This window comes from Crocodylus siamensis, chromosome 1, assembly GCF_052110815.1.
Source record: "Crocodylus siamensis isolate JL-2025a chromosome 1, ASM5211081v1, whole genome shotgun sequence".
In the NCBI taxonomy this organism is placed as follows: Eukaryota; Metazoa; Chordata; order Crocodylia; family Crocodylidae; genus Crocodylus; species Crocodylus siamensis.
Genome location: NC_143395.1, coordinates 95,445,788 through 95,465,613, shown reverse-complemented (window position 1 = coordinate 95,465,613; position 19,826 = coordinate 95,445,788). Strand labels below are relative to the sequence as shown.

At 45.9% G+C, this 19,826-nt stretch overlaps 2 protein-coding genes across 2 annotated transcripts in view; one reads left to right on the top strand and one right to left on the bottom strand.

Annotated features, from left to right (window-relative positions):
- The window catches only part of TRAPPC3L (trafficking protein particle complex subunit 3L), a 29,691-nt gene extending 28,129 nt beyond the window's left edge, over positions 1 to 1,562 (top strand). The window contains exons 5-6 of the mRNA XM_090031891.1: positions 83 to 268; positions 1,432 to 1,562. Coding sequence (XP_089888017.1) covers positions 83 to 268; positions 1,432 to 1,548 — 303 coding nt within the window. The 3' untranslated portion in view covers positions 1,549 to 1,562. The remainder of the gene's footprint in view (positions 1 to 82; positions 269 to 1,431) is intronic.
- A 5,656-nt stretch (positions 1,563 to 7,218) lies between these two features.
- CALHM6 (calcium homeostasis modulator family member 6) lies at positions 7,219 to 18,712 on the bottom strand. Its single transcript, XM_090031432.1, has 2 exons — positions 18,179 to 18,712; positions 7,219 to 7,629 (listed from the first exon to the last, which is right to left on the bottom strand). The coding sequence occupies exons 1-2, from the start codon at positions 18,710 to 18,712 to the stop codon at positions 7,219 to 7,221; spliced, it is 945 nt and encodes a 314-aa protein (XP_089887558.1).
- Between the last annotated feature and the right edge of the window lie 1,114 nt (positions 18,713 to 19,826).

The window sequence follows — 19,826 nt, the reverse complement described above, 5'->3', positions numbered from 1 at the left end:
ATGTCTAAAAAGGTTGAAAACTACTATTCTGTCCTGTTTTATTTGTAAGAGGTTTATGTACCCATTTTTTTGTTTTTTCCAGGTTGCCTTCAAGATGTACCTCGGGATTACTCCTAGCGTGACCTGCATTAATAAAAGAAGAAATAAATTCTCCTTAATTCTGAACAAGAATCCTTTAGTAGACTTTGTTGAGGAACTTCCAGCAGGGCGGTCTTCACTTTGCTACTGTAACCTCCTGTGTGGTGTTATTAGAGGAGCTTTGGAAATGGTAAAAAAAATTGCCATTCAGTTTTTTTTCTATCTTTGTTATGTATAGACAGAAAATAGAACAGCTAAATAAACAATAGCATCTACTACCATTTAAACACTGTAGCAGGCTAAACAATATCCATTCCCTCACACCCTCACACCAAATACACCAAGCCAAATCTGGTCCCATTTGACACAAGGTGTATTTTCGAAAATATACTATCCAAATGAATGGAGTTGACTCCCATTTTATTCTGGAGAATAGAATGTGTCTGTAAATAATAGGATTAAGTCATCATGGTGCATCAAAGAGCATTACGCATTTATTTTTAAATATAAAGCATTAACAAGGGAATAACATAGATAAATTGTTACTTAAATCACTACATTACCTTAAAAATCTATTGTGTCTCTGCTGAAGATGATACAGCTATATCATAGATGAATTTGGGCCACATTTTTTTCCAATTTGCTTTTTTTAAATTTTAGTTACTGTACAACAAAATTAACATTGTATAAAGTATCATACACTGGGCTGTAAATCAATCTCAAATTCAGATACCTTTTAATAAGGTAATTAACTTATTGATAACTGTTATAGACTATATGGGAAAATGCAAGATTATAAACTGAAACTCATCAAATTTAAGTTTCACATCCTCATCAGAAACCAAATTACCATGTTGACATTGGGTGCATCTACACAAGACACTAAATGTGCAGTAGCCTAATAATACTGTGCAGTAGTGTGTCACAGCACAAAGAGTGCTAATAAGCTACAGCGCAGTATTATTAGGCTACCGTGCAGCAGCATCACTAAAAAGGTGTTTGCCAGTGCTACTGCACAGTAACTCGGGTTACTGCACATTTATTTAGTACTTGATTATACAGGTACTAAATTTTAAATGCACAGTAAACACTGTGAATTAATGAACGTGTAGATGCATCCACTAGGTACTAGTATCAAAATATTGACATAGTGTTAGGATTGTGAAAAATGTAAATAAGTTTAACGAATATGGAGACATATTTTTAGATTTTATACTATGTTCGGTCCTCAAATATCTCTATAGTATTTCTTTGTAATAAAAGCTTAGAAAGGGGAAAAAAAATAAAATAAAATTATAAGAAAAGAAACAAACTTTTTTTTTTAATTAACTGACTGGGCCTTTTTCTTTCCAGATTAATTTAGCAGCAGAAGTTACTTTTGTTCAAGACAGATTAAAGGGTGATGATGTGACAGAAATAGGAATTACATTTTTAAGGAAGCTGGAAGACAAAAAGTGCAAAAAGAAGTAAGTGGAGATAATAAAAGAAGAAATTTTCATAAACTAATATTTAGACCACTTGGTCTCAGAAGAAAATATTTATCTTGGCAGTGGTGACCTTCAGATGTAGCCACTCACATCTTAGAAAGCTGAAGACAGGCAAATAGCAAACATCAAAATGTACAGAAGATTTTACACTCCATGTTGCTGAATACAACATAAATGACTGAAAAGGTTTGATCCTTTCCTTCCATCGCCAGGCAGCAATGCCAGTGATTTCAATGGAAATTTTGTTTAAGGAACAAGTCTCTTCTAGACCTCAAATCTCCACTTGGACTCCTATTGTTCTTCATTATAAATGTGACTCTTTTTACCGGTTGCTCATAAGTGATATTTCAAAGACTTCAAAATATTAAGTCGTTATAAAAATATACGATGTATTCCAGGAATAAGGATTAATTTGCTGTAAATACTTTGTGCAGTTTCCAATTCTGCCTTTGTTGCAGATTTGCTCCTACTGAACTCAGGCCAGGATGACATTTCATTGGGAGTAGGAGCAGATTCTTAGTAAGGAAACCTGACAACAGTGAAGTCCAATGCTTGTCCATTTGCATGTAGCAGACCCATAGGTTTTTGCTAAATAATGCAGTGCTAGTGCTGCTTGAGATTTAGCAGATGCATTTAATTAATAATTAAATTAACATGCAATTAATATGACTGAATAAACTCCAGTGCAATTTGAGGTGGAGGAAACTAAGCCCAACATCACTGTCTACACATGCATTTAAGCAAAGTAATTTACTCTGCCATCAGATGCTACCCATGTCTGATGGGATTATTCAATGTGAGAATAAATTAATCTACTGTGCCTTAATTGCAGCACACATGTAGATGATGATGCTTTACTGTGCAATAAATTAGTCTACTATGCAGTAAAGCACATGTGTAGACTTGCCCAGCATCTTACACAGCTTTAATATGAAAGTGTTATTGAGATGGTATAGCTCATTAGCAGGTTTGAACATTATGGTGCATTATAGTTCATGGTAGCTTTAAATTTGAGCATCACCTGAGAAAAGTATAATAAAATATGTAAACATCACTGTGTCACTAGTTCTTCTTTATTTAGCTAGGTTCTTACATGACCCTTATTATTAGTGAATATTTTTCCTCACAATCATACATGGATATTTTACATCAGCAAATTAAATGTTTTGCTAACTGGAACACAGGAAGTCCTGGAAGAGCAGACAACTGAACCCAGGGTTGCCAGCCCAAGGATTTTTTTTTTAACTGACAATTTTCAGTTTTACTGACAGCTAAACTTTTTTACTGATGCATGTTTTTACTGAGATGTTTTAAGTAATGTAAACATAACTGTTATTCCAGGACCCAATTAGAAGGGCTGTAGTCTGGCCAGGCAGATGGAGTTCAGGAGGCAGGTGTGCTTTGGCAGCAGCCCTAGGATAATGTGTGGCAGCCTGGCAGGTGGTTGCTGCATGTGGGGGAATCAGAAGGGCCAGAGGGTTGTGGGTCAGCTAGTAGTCAGTGTGGGGGAGCCAGCAGAGCCAGCACAGTGGCCAGCAGGAGCCCATGGCCCTGGTTATCACTGCCCAGGGCAGGGGCAGGGGCGGGGTCAGGGGCAGCCATGGTACGGAGGCAGCAGAGAGGAGAGAGCTGCCATGTGCTGCCCCTAGCCAGGGAAGGGGCTAGCCAGGGAACAATGAGTAGGGCTGCCTTTTCAGAAGGGCTTTCAGCTGCTGGCAGCTTCAGCCAAAGCCTGGAACTCCCCCTGGTGGCAGCAGAGGCCCATTGCAGGGCATCAGGAAGCAGGAACAGCTTGCTGCCATTGGCAGCAAATCTGCTCCCACTTTCCTGCACATGTGGACGCCTGCCTGGGACTGTTTACTCACAAGTAAACTGGTCCCACATCAAATGGATGTGTAGACACACCCACTGGCATGAGTAGTAAAATAATCACAAGTAAACAGTCCTGGGCATGCATCTATATATGAAGGAATGTGAGAGCAGATTTGCTGCTCCCAACAGCAAACTATTCCCTTATCCTGCAACCCTTCAATGGGCCCCCATTGCCACCGGGTTGAACTCAAGGCTCCAGCTGCAGCTGCCAGCAGCTGGCAGCTCACTTGAAAAGGCAGCCCCTCTCTCTGCTCCATGGCCAGACACTTCCCTGGCCAGGAGCAACAGGTGTAGCACAGGAGTAGCATGTGGCAGCACTCTTCTCATGGCCTATACCTCCCCACGCAATGGCTGTTCTAGCCCCCACCCCTGGCAGTGACAGACAGTGCCTTGGGCTCCTGCTGGGCTCTGCTCTGGCCTTGCTCACCCACCATGCCAATCACAGGCTGGCCTATGGCTGTCTGGCCCCTCCTGGCTCAGCATACATGGAACCAAGGCTGGGAGCTCTCTGCTGCTGGGGCAGGGGGACATTGTCCCTACCTGGGCTCTGGTAGTGAAGTCCACCGCAGCAGCAGACAGCTCCCAGGGGCAGGGAGCAATCTCCTGCCCCCTGCTGCCCAGCAGCACATCTGTTCCCAGTTGACTGTCTACAGATGCTGTACTGTGCAGTGATTGTTCCCTTGTAAATTTGCTACTTATATTTACAGGTAGAAAATTTACTTGGGATTGGAGCAAATTATTACACAGTAGGGACATCTACATGAAATACTTACTGTACAGTAGCACTAGCACATAGTTTTTTCATGACTGTTACTGCATGGTAGCCTAGTAATACTGCGCAGTAGCTTATTAGCACAGGTTTTTTACCAGCACACTGCTATGCAATGTTATTAAGCTACTGTGCAGTAGCATGCTGGTAAAAAAACTGTGCTAATAAGCTACTGCACAGTATTACTAGGCCACTGTGTAGTAACAGTCATGAAAAAAACCATGAGCTGGTGCTACTGTACAGTCATTGTAGTTTCTGCACATTTAGTTAGTACTTCATTAAGCAAGTACTAAACTAAATGCACAGTAACTACTGCACATTAATGAACGTGTAGATACTCCTAATAAGCAGTCTGCATGTGTAGGCAGAGACACTTAATCCGCAGTAATTTATCTCTACTCTTGAGTAAAGCATCATCTTGTGTAGATGCATCCTCTGATCCTGAGTCCTATTAGATATATGGCAAAACTTTGTAATAGTACAGGATCAAGCCCTGTGTCCACCAGTCTATGCTTACAGGTATTCAGCTTCCTTCAAGTGCTATGGAGATACATAAAAGGGTAGTTAACTAAGTGCAGTACTTCCAAGTTAATAAGCTTGAGTATCAAACTCTCTATAAATTGTTTATTTATAACTTAAATAAAACTTTTGCTGACTGCTTCCTCGGAAACATGAATGCTACAGGTTCCTGCTACAGACTCAGTTACTAACTGCTACTTATCAGTATTTTCTTTTTTGTTCATTCTGCTGTTCAAAATGAAGGAGTTTTGTATATGAGAAGCTATGGTAGTTTCCTAGGCTTCATTCTCTATGTTCTGATATTAAATACAAATCCAACAAATAGTAATAACTTCAAAGCGGATACAGATACACCAGCTCATTTGCAATTTTATATTGCTGCCAGGGTAAGTAAAAAAAAGTGGCAAAAATAATCATTCACTTCTTGCTGTGAGCAGTACCCTCAAACTATAACAAAGTCCTTTATTTCGGCTATTAAGGAATTTCAGAACTGTTTGGAACTAATGAATTCTACAAGGCAAAAAAGTGAGAAATCAGTGGTGGGGCAGGTGCAGTATTTTATTACAGTGAAGCTCTTCATTAAAAGAGAGCAAGACTTGGAGTAGCTAAGCAGAAGTAAATAGTTATTCACTGGTAATGAACCCCTTTTTGAAAGAGCACAGGTTCATCCCATGCTCATGGACAAGTGGGCAAGTGTCCTCCTAAGGTCAGTTTTTGTTTTCTGAAATTTGTAGTTGTCAATGAGCTCTGGTTACTGATCCTGCTTAGGAAATAAAATGTGGTTTATGCTATACTGTATAATTTGTTTATTCGTGGTTTTGAGACCTCTTTGAGGATTTGTTTCTCTTTTAAAATTACTCATATGAAATAATAGCAAATAAGTTAAAGAAAACTTTATACAGAAGAGTTTCAATGCCCTCCTCCCCAAATTGTCCTGAATATCTGAGCATTCTATGCCTTGACAGGCACAGGACAAGCCTGGAGTAACCAGCTTGTGAATGTAGGAGGGCCAGATGTGCTCAGACCTTCCTGGGTCCAGCTGTTGCAGTGATATAGATAAAACCTCATCTGAGAATCAATGGCAGGTGCAAGAATGTAAGCTAAGAATCTTAATGTAGTAGTAGTAGTTGTAAAACCTAGATGTCTCAATCAAGGACCAGGGGTCCCATTGTGCACTAACATAAAACCTGTCCTCTATGACTTTTTCTAACCTGTTTTTGAACCTGGTTACTGATAAATTCTTACAGTATTTTTGACTTTTTAAGATATACCCTCCTTGACAGCTATTATTGTTTATAGAGATTCTTTATTAATAATATCATTAGGTATATTTATTTGCTAAAAGTATTCATACTGGTAGCATTAAAAACCTTTCTTCATACAATAAAAAAGAACAGTGCTTTTCCAATACTCACTTTATTTTGCTTCCATACAAAAGGCAAAATAAAGTGAGTACTGGAAATGCACTGCTCTTTTTCCCCCTGATTGATCTGAAGTGTGCTGTTCCTGATTCAGTGAATGGCCTTTTGGTCTCATGCTTTTAGCAAAGGAACCAGTATAAAATGTGTGTTGCAATTCACAACCAATCTCAGAGCACAGTAAAGAAAATGGAAATTCCCAGGAGGGAAGTTTTTAGTTTCATTATAATGGTACAAATTTCCCAGCATGTAGGGAAATAGGAATGCTCTATCTTAGTAAAATTCTGTACAAATACTTCATTACATTCACAGAGTATTACTTACTGAGTGCTGAGAATGTAGCCGGTATTACAAAAGGATAATCATGTTTATTTCTGGTAGCATCCACAAAATGCTTTGTGTTAACATGCTTACAAAGGGGATGGTTCTTGCCTGAAGAACTCACAGACAAAAAAACCACAAAGGGGCCCACAATTTAATTACCTTTTTAGACATGTTTTCATGTCAAATCAATATTAATATGCTAGGATACATTCTGATTTGTGTTCTTAATGTTCCCCTTGTTCCTTCACTTCAGTGCTACCAGCAAATTCCTCAATATGAATTCATTAGAATGTGGTACAAGGTACACATAATACCCTCCTCCACTACTGTTAGTCAAAACCTATACTGCTGCTCCTTCCTTTTTAAAAACATATTTTTCATGTAAGATGGGTATCTAAGTTGCCATATACCTTGAGCTCTGAGACTAGCCAATGTAAGACTTTTTTGCCATTTTTTATAATATCTTAAAGCACCAAAAAAATACATGGCTGATGAGATTAGGTTATGTAACAAGCCTAACCTGGAAAAGTTAGAGAAAAAAATATTTTAAAATGGCCATCCAGAAATCTACAATTTATTAAAGACATTTTAAAAAAAATATTTTAAAAAATATCCCCAAAAGTTTCATAGTATCACAGTATCATAACAGATCATTAGGTCCAACCCCCGGGCCTGGGCAGGAACGGGTTTATTAGCATCTTCTGTGGTCCACTGTGGTGGAACAAGACCACATTTTAATAGAATTTCTTCATTATGGAATCTGTGTTTCAGTCTCATCCACAAACCCAAGAACTTGAGGGAACATGTCTCCTTCAGCCGAACTGATGCTCTTATCTTTCTCTGAGCTAACATACTTGTGTATCATGCTGTAATACTGTTCTTTAGTATTAAAGGCATACAAAGATGAGATCTGCCACCAGGCTTTGTTGCTTGGAGTGTAAAATGGTTCTAGCTCAATGGAGTCAAAGTAGCAGCTCACATTTCTTTCTGCCATCTTGGCTGCATGCTCTTTGGCCTTGTTATCAAAAAACTCCTGTTCTTTTTTCAAGTATATTTTCCAGAATTCGAGCTGAAGAAAACTGACTGGAGAACGACAGCGCTTGATGCATGTGGAAATCAGTACAAAAGTCACGAAACCAGCAATCAGAATCCATCCTAGAACCTTCAGGGAACAACCAAATGAGTTAATGAAGTTTTCAGATGGTTAGCAACATCCAAAACATATACAAGTTAACATTGTTTTAGACAGGAGATCCATATTTGGGCACTGCTTGAAAAGCCTGTTCTCCATCCTATTTTATCTGTACAAAATAGAAGCAGTACCTAAGCAACTTCTAAGTGGGGGCATCTACATGTGCAATTAGTGCCATATGGGTTTACTCCACGGTAAGATACTGCAGAGCAAACCAGCCCTGAACAGGTACCTACATGTGCAGCTGTTTGGGAGCAGATTTGCTGCTCCTGTAAGTAGTCTGCTCCTGGCCTCCTCCAGCCCTACACCACCCCCCTGCAGCAGTCAGAGGGAGCTAGAAGCTGTGGCCACAGCTGCCTGCAGCCGGGGGTGATCTTCAAAAGCCAGCCCCATGTACTGCTCTCTGACCACCTGCCTTTCAACCCCAGTTGCACCACGCATCTCCAGCATCCTGCTCGATGTGGACAGTTTTCAGAAAAACACTATTCCCCTCCACACAGACTCCATCCCCTCCCTCCCTAGCAACAGAGCCCCTCGCTTCCCAAAAACAGAGACCTTCCCCCATCCCTTTCCCACAGCAGGCCCCATCTCTCCTGAATCACAGAGCCCTCCACCCTCCCCTCTGACCTACAGAGCCCCCCCAACCACCCCATGAAGACTATGTACATTGTGCTCAGTGTGCCCTCCCAGGGTGGAGGGTAGTGGGGTGGGAGTTCCTAGAAGCAGAGCACAGGAACAAGCGCCCAGCACCCTGGCTTCTGGACATACCACCATGGATGCACAAACCGGAGTGAGACCAGTGGGCAGGGGGCTCACCCAGGGGTGAGGGCAGCCACTGCTCTGCCAGCACAGCCAGCTTCCCCTCCTGCACTCAGCGGGTTGGGCCAGCAGGGTCTGGACATGGTGCCGGCCCTACTGTGGGCAGCTCCTGCTCCAGGGCCACATGGAACTGGGGTGAGCAGCAGGGCAATGCCCAGGTAGGGGGCTGAGTGGCGGAGGGCTTGCAGCTGGGTGGTGGGAAGCTGTCAGGGGGCAGGCAGGGCTGCAGCTTGGGGCTGGGCAACGGGGTGGCACAAAGGCAACCATCAGGGCCAGGATGGTGTCCAGCACCCAGCAGTCCTCCTCTGTGGTCTCCACTACTGTGGACACCATGGCAGCCTGTTACTCCTGGGCCTCCAGATTCCTCTCCCCAAGGGCCAGGAGCCTGTCCCAGAACACCTGGTCTTCCTGGTCCCTCTCCCAGTCCCTCTGCCACTCGTGCATGATGTTCTCCGCTCGCCAGGCCTGTGAGTCCATAACACTCCTCCACCATGGTGACCAGTCAGTCCAGCAGCCAGATCCAGTCCTGGGTCTGCTGCTGCCACAGCTGACAAATAGGAAGGGTCTTGGCTAAAACTGACAGTGACTCTGAAGGCATATCCCCATGTGCAGCCAGTGCCTCTCCCCTGCATGCAGCCGCAGGACCTGCAGAGCCAGGAGAAAGAGGCTGTATGTGAGAGTTTGCAACATTTCTGAGATAACATGTACTATACCAGGGGGTTGTGTGCTGCCTGGCCTCAGATTGGGGGTTCTATGTGCATAGGTATCCAGAGATCATGGTAAGTCAGCCAGGGAGGCCCTGGCACAGACAGGCACCAGCTGAGCCTGCTGTCCCCACTCACTCCACGGGTGCAGTCTGCCTTCTCCACCAGTTTCCAGGGGAAGGGCCCTTCTCCCAGTGCAGGGCTTACCAGCTAGGCATAGTAATCGTGCTTCGTGGCTTGAGTCTGTTCCTGCTTGCAGTGACAATGTGTGGCTCCCAGTGGTGTCCTGGCATGCAGGGGTGAAGTGCCTGTCTGCCTGGGCAGGGACCCCTCCTGGGACAAGCTGGAGCTTCTGAGGGCTGGTGGTACCATAGCCAAGTTGGCCTCCTAGGTTGGCTTGTGCACCTGGAGTTTGTGGGACAGGCACTCCCAGGCTGCTGAAGCTGCTGGACGATGCCAGGGCAGGGACTGTGATGGGATGGGCTCCTGGTGCCCCTGGGGGCCCTCCCTTGATGACATCTCATCACGGCTGCCAAACCACAGTGGAGGTTTGGGCAGGCCACCCATGCTGGAATATATGGCTTAGCTCTGGCAGGAGTCCTGGGATGTGAGGATCTGGTCCAGCTGCCACATAAAGGGCATGGACTTGCGAGTAGCCCCCAAACAGAGGTTGTAGTTGCTGATGCTAACCCACTGTGTCCACAAGGCCTTGATCTTTATGCAACACTAGTGCACCAACCGGTCATGCCTATGCTCCTACATGCAACCTGACAAGCCTTCATAGATACGAGTGTTGGACTACTCACTCCAGGTAAATCAGCTTAGGAGCACAACCTCACCCCACAGCATCATGAGGTCTGTAGTCCCTCCTGGGGCCAGTTCTGTCCCCAGCAGGCAATGTGTGCCATTGGGGATGATACCAGTGTGGTTTCCTCAATGGCCCTCAGGGGCTCCGTATGATAGTCTGGGTGCTGGCAGGCCTGGGCAGGTGCATGCAGCACTCAGCACAGGTTGCATGCAGCACCACATGGGACAAGCAGGCAGGCAGTAGGGTGTGCTGGGGGCCAGTGCTGGGGCCTGGGCAGACTGCTGCAGCTGGCCTGGGGCCACTGGTGTGGGACCCAGAACCCAGAGGCTGGCTGCAAGTGGCTGAGGGTCCCAGAGTCACCGCAGCATTTTAAGGGCCAGGCTGAGGCAGGCAAAGAGCCTCCCCAGCCCCAGAGCTGGAGAAGCACCAAGCCCTGTGACCCTGGGGCTAGCCTGCAGGTGATCCCCTAGTACCAGGGCTGACTGGGAACAAATTTTCTCCAAGTTTGCATCTACATGTGTGCTACTGTTCAGTAACTACTCTGGTGAATTTGCTACCTGCATTTGAGGTAACAAATTAACCACAGGGTAGACTAATTTACTGCACAGAAAGCATCTGCATGTGTAGATGGTGATGCTTTACTGCACAGTAAATTAGTCTACTGTGCAGTAAAGTGTCGCATGTAGATATGCCCAATGGGCATGTCTACACAAGATGCTATGTTGCTGTAGCAATGAGCTATGGCGACATGCTTGTCCCTATGGCAATGTAGCACTGGCCGGCACTAGCTGTGATGCTGCCACTACAGTGCAGCAGTAATGAGCTACTGTACAGTAGCTTGTTGCTATTGTGCAGTAGGGTCAGAAACAACCCATGTGCTACTGGGACCGTGCAGTCCTGGCAGGTACTGCACACTTAGTACTTGCTTTAGGTGCTCATACTGCTTTAGCAAGTACCAAATGACTGTGCAGTACCACTGCAGTTGTGCCTAATTTTTTTGTCCACAAGACAAAGTGTGTGTGAAGAACTTCAGCCCCACCTCCTATCTTGGCTAAGTACTCTAAACACTAGACTTTTATGACAAAGAACAACATATTTTATAACATTGTCAACATGTAGGGGGTGCATGTGGGTGCACATGCACCCCCTGAGATTAGCAGTGCACACCACATCACATGCAGAGAGAAGCACCACTGACACTGCTGGTGGTGTGTCGACGCGCCAGTCAACGAGTCCAATCGTTCAGTAGTCTGTGCACATCCGTCCAATAATTCCTAGTTGGGGCGCACTCACTCCAGAGATGTATGCATCAGATCTGCCTGCCATGACTTCGATGGTTCCCTGGTTTAGTGTCTTTCTATGATGCGCGCATGTCTGAAAATGAGACCTCCAGTCATTCCAAGTCCGAGACCCTTGAGGGCTCCTTCCTCCCCTACACCCTCGCCAGGGCCTCCATGTACAAGTCTGGGTTGCCCTCCAAGTCTCCCCTCTGGTGAGCGGGGATGGGCAATGCCTCTAATACAAAATACAAAGTTAGCAACCACGCCAACACAGTTCCACCACAGGCCCCTGACTCCAGGACCTTGTGTTTGCCGGCTTCCCTCAAGTCCAGCTCTCCTCTTTCAGGAGTCCCCTCATACATCTTACCGGGGTGGGCTGTCTGCCCCCTTTGAGTCTTTTCCCCATCTGGGCAGCTTTGCCTCCTGCCCCCAGCACCCTGTGGCTGAGGCCTGTAGCCCACTTCTCCAGGCTACCGGCTGAGCAGCCTCCAGCTGGGGTGAGGTGCCTCCAGCCTTTACAATTGCCTCGAATAACTTCGGGGCTTGTCGCCCCTGGTGTCTCGCCCCTGCGAAACCTTACCCTTTCCCCAGAATGTGTGCACAAAGCGCGTGTCAGCGTGCCTCCGTCGCTCCGGACTCCCACCGGGGATTCGCTCCTGTCCCAGCTCTTCCGGTCCGCCGCCTCTCCGTTCCGGTGCGGCTTTTGTGCCTGCCAGCGCCGCCACACACCTGGGAGGGGTAAGTGAGTCTGCCGCCCTGGGGCCCCGCGGGGAACTCGCACCTGTAGCTGGGCCCGCTCGGCGGCTCGCGTGCTGAGCTGACCCCACCGCACCTGCATCGCCTGCACCGCTCCCCGCTCTCCTCAGCCGCCGGCAATTTATTGCTGCAGCGGCTCCCATTTCACTGCTCCTGGGGCTTATCGGGGCTGGGGCTCTCTCACAGGCTCTCTCACACACCCCGCCCCTCAAGACGCCATCAGGCGTTCTTCCTATTTTTCCTCCTTTGGCTGTCTGCTCCGGACACTCTTCCCCTTCCTCTCCTTTACACCGGGATAAAAAGTCCGCCACCGTATTCGTCCTACCTGGTTTGTAGGTTACCGAAAAACAATACGGTTGAAGGGCTAGAGCCCACCGCATTATACGGGCATTATCAGTTTTGGTGGTGTGTAACCACCTTAGTGGCACGTGGTCTGTAATCAACTTGAACTCGCGGCCTAGAAGGTAATACCAAAAATACTCTACCTCCCATTTAATTGCCAGACAGTCCCACTCTATAGTGGAGTACCTTGTCTCCGGGTCGTTTAGTTTCCAGCTGGCATATGCGATGGGCCGCTCCACCCCGTCTACCTCTTGCGAAAGCACAGCCCCAAGAGCGGATGCTGATGCGTTGGTCTGTAAAGTAAACAGGATAGCAAAGTTGGGGGTATGTAGGACCACCTCCTGGCACAAGGCTCTTCTTACCTCTTCAAAGGCTTTTTGTCATTCCTGGGTCCATTCTATCATTCCTGACCACTGCCCTTTGGTGGTCTCCACCAAAGGTGCAGCAACTTCCACGAACCGGGGGATGGAGCGGCGGTAGTAGCTGGCCAACCCCAAGAATGCTCGCATCTGTTTTTTTGTTGTAGGAGCCTTGTAATCCCTGATAGTTGCCACCTTGTCCTTCAGTGGCCAAACGCGGCCCTGTCCTACTAGAAAGCCTAAGTACTTGGTTTCACGCTTTCCCAGGGCACATTTTCTTGGGTTGGCGGTCAGCCCGACTTGTCTCAGTTCCAGTAGGACAGCTCGCAGAGCCTGCAGATGTTGCTCCCAAGTGTCCATGTAGATGATAATGTCGTCGATATAGGCTGCTGCGTACCTTTGGTGGGGTGCCAAGACCCAATCCATCAACCTCTGGAAGGTTGTGGCAGCTCCATTAAGCCCAAAGGGCATCCGCTTAAATTCAAAAAGTCCCCACAGCGTGCCAAAAGCTGTTTTGCTCTGGTCCTCTTCCCGGAGCGGGATTTGCCAATATCCCTTAGACAAATCGAGAGTCCAAATGAATTTGGCTTGACCTATGCACTCCACCAACTCATTCACGTGCAGCATCAGAAACGCATCAAACTGCGTCAATTCATTCAATCTTCTGAAGTCTATGCACAGTCCCAGGCTCCCATCTGGCCTTTCTACTGGTACTGTTGGGCTACGCCATGGGCTCCGGGAGGGAGTTATGATCCCCTGATCTAGCATCATTCTGATTTCCTTTTCTACTAACGCGCACTTATGATATGGGATCCGTTGCCACCGTTCCCGCACTATTTGCCCTTCCTTAGTAATGATCTGGTGTTCCACTCCCCTCGCCTCTCCGGGACGTTCCATAAAGACATCACGGAACTCATGAACTAACCCTATCAACTGTCGTCTCTGGGACATCCCCAGATGTGTCTCTATGGGCACCTCTCCTACCCTGTGTGGGCTACTTGAGCTTTCAGTCGCCGGCCCTCTTTCTTCCCCTGCACCTAGCCCAGGTGAGATCAGGAGCCCCTCAGGTTCGCGCCACTCTTTGAGCAGGTTAACATGAAATATCTGGGGTTCTCGCTTGGCCCAGGGGCGCAGAATCTCGTAGTCAACTGGCCCTACCTTTCTTACGACTGAGAAGGGCCCTTGCCACTGCATGGAGAACTTGCTAGTGGCATCTGGTAACATTAACAACACTTTCTGCCCTATCTTTAGTTCCCAGGCTTGCACCCTACTATCATAGCTCTCTTTCTGGTGCACCTGCATCTGTCCTAGGTTAGTCAACGCGATATCTTGGGCTGCCTGCAGCCGGTCCCTCATTTCTTGCACATATTCCCTCATTCTTCCCCCGTGCTTGGGCCCAGCCTCCCATTCTTCTCGTTTAACATCCAACAGGCTACGGGGCCGATGCCCAAACATTAACTCAAAGGGGGAGAAACCTAGAGAGGCTTGGGGGGCATCCCTTACCGCGAACAACAGGGGTGGGATCATTAGGCTCCACTTTTGGGGCTCCTCTTGCGTGCAGCTCCTCAGCATCCCCTTTAGCGTCCCATTAAACCGCTCCACTAACCCATTGGTCTGCGGATGATATACAGTTGTCTGAAGGTGCTTAATCTGGAGTACTTTACAAAAGGCCTTTCGGACTGTGGACATAAAGTTGGACCCCTGGTCTGTGACTGTATCCCGCGGAATCCCAAACATAGCCACCCAATGCATTAATGCATCTGCCACTTTAGTGGCGGTCACCACCCTCAGAGGAATAGCATCAGGGAATCTGGTGGTGTAATCTATTAACACAGGAATGAATTGGTGCCTGGCTACGCTCTTAGGGAGTGGGCCTACCACATCCAACGCTACGCGAGAGAAGGCCTCCTGTACCACTGGCATGGGTTGGAGTGGGGCCTTTTGTGGCCTGTGTGAGCTTACTTTTTGACAGGCATGACATGCACGGCAATACTTATCTACATCCTCATAAATATGGGGCCAGAAACACCAGCGAGTCAGCTGTGCCTCCGTCTTGTCCCTTCCCAGGTGCCCTCCAAGGGGGTGTTTATGGGCCAGCCATAATAGCTGCTCCCGGAAGGTACATGGGATTATTAACTGTGCCACTTCTTCTCCCTCACGCCTCCCCCACTTCACCCTGTAAAGTAATCTGTTCCTTATGGAAGACTCATAGGGCCAGGAGGAGAGCAAGAAAGAGGAAGTCTGACTGTATGCTCCAGTGTGGCAGGCACTATATTGGGAAACAGCATACTTTACACTGAAGTCAATCATAGATTTGGACATCTCGCCATTCAAATCCAAATCAGATCCAAATAACAAGTCTCCCTTTTATCTGCTAGGATGAAAGAAGGGCTTGAGACACAGAACTAACAGGAGAACTGTGCACCTCCACATGTGAAATAGGATGATTCCCCTGAATCTAGTCATGTTAATTTGAAAAGGTGGCAGCTAAGTCACAGGCATCTTAGCTGCATGTTATGGATCTATATGAAGAATTTTAGATAAATATACAAAACTCCAGGGCTGTTACCTTAAAATTCTGAGGTGAGGAAGAAATGAAATCACCTTAACTGTGTCTACCTTAGTTGCAACTACATTCTTTGGAAAGGAGCAGAAAACACTAACTAGTGGAAGAGCTGTGGTAGGCATCTGTCTGTAGACTTATGCCAAGTGAGACATAATCTCACTGAACGTAATACTCGCTTGAAAGATAAAGTGAAGCTGGAGTGACCTATCCAGGTTGCAGAAGCCTGCGTGATGTAAATGGAGACACTGAGCTGCCTACTTACCAATGTCCCCTCTCAGCCTTGCTGATTTAATCCAAAGGAAAGGCAGGTAACAAAACGTTTGGAATGATCTTGGCCACAGGAGCTGCCAGTCATTTGTCACTCGACTGGGGCTCTACTCCTATGCTGGCTGCTGACTACAGTTAAAGAGTCCAGGCGCCCCTACCATGGAATTATTATAGTTAAATACAGACATTTAGGGGAAAGCTAAATTGGGTCAAAATGGCTGCCTGATATCAGGTAAGTCAGGAATGGGGGACTAGTAGGTGGTTGGGGGTCCAGCAGGCTGAAGGTGATAGGAGATGGGGGAGGCATGACCCATGAGGGGTGGGGGACAAGTGTGACACGTGGGTGGGCTAGGGGGCTAGTGTGACCCACAGGTGAGGTGGGTGGGACCAACATGACCCATGGATGGAGGGGGGGGCAGAATAAACCCACAGGTGAGGTGGGTGTAGCTGGCATGACTTGTGGCTGGGGTGGTCAGGGTAGGTGCAACCTGCAGGTGGGTGGTCAGGGCAGGAATGACTTGCGGCGGAGGGGGTCAGGCATGACCTGCAGATGGGTTGGGGGAGCAGGCATAACCACCCCAGTGAACCTACACCCTCAACCCTCCTACCCCTCCCCCCACTGGGACTTACTTGCTCAACTCTGGCAGCAGCAAACACTGAAAAAAGTGGCTGCTCCCAGAGCAGCTTGTGGTATGGGGTTGAGCCTGCTGGTGGGGGGGTGGGGGGAGCAAGGGGCCATAGGGGCAAAAAGTAGACCAGGATGGAGAAAGGGGGAGTGACAAGAGTACCCCTAGGGTTCTGGCCAGTGACTGGGTTTTCCCAGTCCTGGGGCTGCACTGGGGAAGTGGACAGAAGTTCCATGCACCAGTTTAGAATCATAGACTCATATAAAACTAGGGTTGGAAGTCATCTAGACCAACCCCTGCTCAAAGCAGGACCATCCCCAACTAGATCATCCCAGCCAAGGCTTTGTCTAGCAGGGTCTTAAACCTCCAAGGATGGAGCTTCCACCACCCCTCTGGGTAACCTGTTCCAGTGTTTTACTACCCCCCAGTAAGAAAAATCTTCCAAATATCTAACCTACACTTCCCTTGCTTCTCCTTTTTCTGTCATCTGCCACCACTGAGGGCAGTGGTGCTCCATTCTCTTTTGAACCCTCCTTCAGGTAGGTGAAGGTTGCTATTAAATTTCCTTTCAGTCTCCTCTTCTCTAAACTAAATAAGCCCAGTTCCTTCAGTCTTTCTTCATAAGTCATGTCCTCAGCCCTCTCATCATTTTTATTATCTTTCAGTGGACCCCCTCCACTTTGTCCACATCTGTTCTATAGTGGGTGGTTGACCTAAATTGAATGAATCTGATACTACATAGATCCAGGTTTATATTCAACCAAGTTCTTCAATCTTCAGACTGGTTTGTGTGCATGAAACTTCTGTTCTGTTACAGGTTTAGACTGCCAGTCACTGAGACCAGGTATGTAAGTGTAAGGTCAACTCTGGAATGAGCTAAGTTTAAATCAGACAGTCATTTTAAACCTGTTTTAACATCCCCAAATGTCTGTACTTAGCCTAAAAAGCTGAAGTATTTGCTTTACTTCCTGTGAAGCCTCACTGACTATGAAGGCCCTGATTTTTCACCAAAGGGGCCTTCTGCTCACATACTATCTGTGTTCAGCAGTCTAAACTCCTCTGCCCATATTTGCTTCTTCGAATCATGGCTTCGGTGGATTTAAGCTGACAGTGCTGACAAACATGAGCTCTCCAGAAACTGGGTTTTGCACCTAAAACATGGAGTATGCTTATAATATTCTAAGCTGTCAGACTAAAAACTTGGTTTGTCCTCTTTTTTGTTTTTGATCATTTTTAAGAGGACTGAGTTACATATTTAAACTACTCTAGAATATGAGTGTTAAGCTGATTATGAACAACCTGTTTTGCAGTATACCACAGATACTTCCTTTTTCACAGGCCAGTTCTCTGGTGCTACTCAAAACCTTAGATTATCAACAGATTCCTCCTGATAACTGAAGGGTCCGTTAGAGCACTCCTGATTGTAGGAAAAGTCAATAACGTGGATAAAAGGGAGCAGGATCTCATCACACTTCTAATTTGAAATGGGTAGATGGTCTACAGTTAGAAAATCCTTTTATGTCACATTCAGTCCAGTTCTATAAATATGCACGTTCATTCCCAACTTGAGAAAGTGGGGGGTTTTAAGTCCATGAGAAAGCAATATCTGCCAACACACAGCATGACAAAAAATTGACAAAAATATCGACAATATATAGAAATACATGAAAATAGTAGAGGCAAATATATTTCTCAAAGTACTGTTCAGCTCAAAGTATTCTGCTAACCGTTGACATGAAAACAAATGCTAGAGAAAGAATAATTTGCTTCATAAATGATAGAATCAGAGAAAATAATAGAAAAAACTCAACTCATATTTGGGACTGGAAATTCTTCACATCAACCCGTTTAAGTAGAGGTGGCAATGACTCTATAGGAGCCTAGTTTTACCAGACTATAGCTGTTGCTCTTCCCTCGCTCCAGAAATCACTCCTCACCTAAGCGTCTCAGTAAGGTTTAAAGCACTAAGATAAAGAATAAAAGACACCATACCTGAGACTGTGCCTGAAGGCTGGTTAGTTCATTCTGCAGCTCTTTGGGGAGAGTCCCACCACAAGGGATTTTGGCTACCTGCTTACGGCACTCGGGGCCGTGCTCTTTACACAAGTAATTTTGAAACATGCTACTTCCACTCACTGCACACTCATAGAAGCTGGCACTCAGCAGGGCCACAGCAATCCAGGTGAGTGGGGCCACAGCAGAACTTACAGTTGACAGCCATAATACTTGGAGGCAGCGTGAAAGATGCGCAGGGCTGCTGCAGCTACACCTCTTGCGTGAGGCACAACAGCCAGTGAGCAATTTCCAGGTCCTTGTGTTCAGCAGGTAGCCAAGAAGAAAAAGCACCAAGGCAGGCAGGAGAAGGAAGGCTAAGCCATACAACATGCTCCACGAATTGCAGGGACATTTGAACACTGCAGCAGAGAAGATACGCTCACTGCCCATAGTCAGCAAAGACACGGGACTGAATCCCAAAACCTTCTTGTGACTGAGGCACATATCCAGTATAATATAAAATTTCTCCATTTCTAGCTCCTGCTGCTTCTCTCTCTCTTTGAGGTGGATGAAATCTCACTTAGCATACTAGAATAGAAAGGGAAGTGGAATAGATCTCGCTATAAGTTAATAGAAGTTTCATTTTGTGGTACACTGTAGAACAAATGGTTTGACAATATTTAGACACAGGAAGCAGCAGGTCGTGTTCTGCATTCATGCAAACAAAATAGATGAAACCAACCTTGCTTCTTCTCCTTTTCCATGTACTAATGTAACTATTGCTGCTTCCTTAATACACCCCCAAATATTCTGGAGCGCTCCAGGGTTGGGGTGGAGGGGATACTTTAATTAGAATGGTTCTTGGAGTTGCTCTAATTAAAGCACCCAAAGACACAGAGGCTGGCTGGAGCACACCAATAAGCATGCCCCAGCAGACTTGATTGTAATTACAGCACATCAGAGCAACCTCCCTATGTGTACAGGCATCCCTGGAGTTTCACAATGGCTGGTATAGGATTGTGACTAAATTGGGTTATACCTTAAGCTGGTTGAAATCCTTCACATAAGCATTTTAATTTTTTCATTGGCATTTTGGTTGACATGTCAAAATTCATCAAAATATTTGGGAATAAAATATGCACAGAAATGCTATGGATCTCTGTATGTGGTTTTCAACCACTTAAATTTGCCAGTACTTAAGTTTGGCTTGTTTTTAACTAAAGCCTGATGGTGCTAAACCTGTTAAATAATAACCTTCTTCTTTCCTACAATATACTATAGTTCAACTAAATCCTAATTCAAGCTCTGTACTGATGCAGTGACAACATGATTATCATCTGACACAGTTCTGCCTGACATCAGTCACTGCACCTCTCCTTTCAGAACTATAACAAAGTTTTGTCAAATGGGTGTATAAATGTAATTCTCCATCTTTGTATATATACAGGTGTGATTTCCCTGCCTTTTATTTAATAAAATTATATCCTGGGATCAATGCTACAGTCATCCATCTTTGATAGTGAGTATTTCTGATTATACTGCTGCCTAGTCAGTAGTACTTTTCACAGTAGCTGATTGCTCATGCAAAGTAGTAAGAAAGTTTTCCAGGTCTACTGATTAGGTCTGCACTAGTATTGACATGTTT

Coding starts and splice junctions, on each gene's coding strand:
- CALHM6 (XM_090031432.1), bottom strand. CDS start 18,712: ATGGAGAAATTTTATATTATACTGGATATGTGCCTCAGTCACAAGAAG. Junction 7,630..18,178: donor GCCTTCAGGCACAGTCTCAG/GTATGGTGTCTT, acceptor TGTTCCCTGAAG/GTTCTAGGATGGATTCTGAT.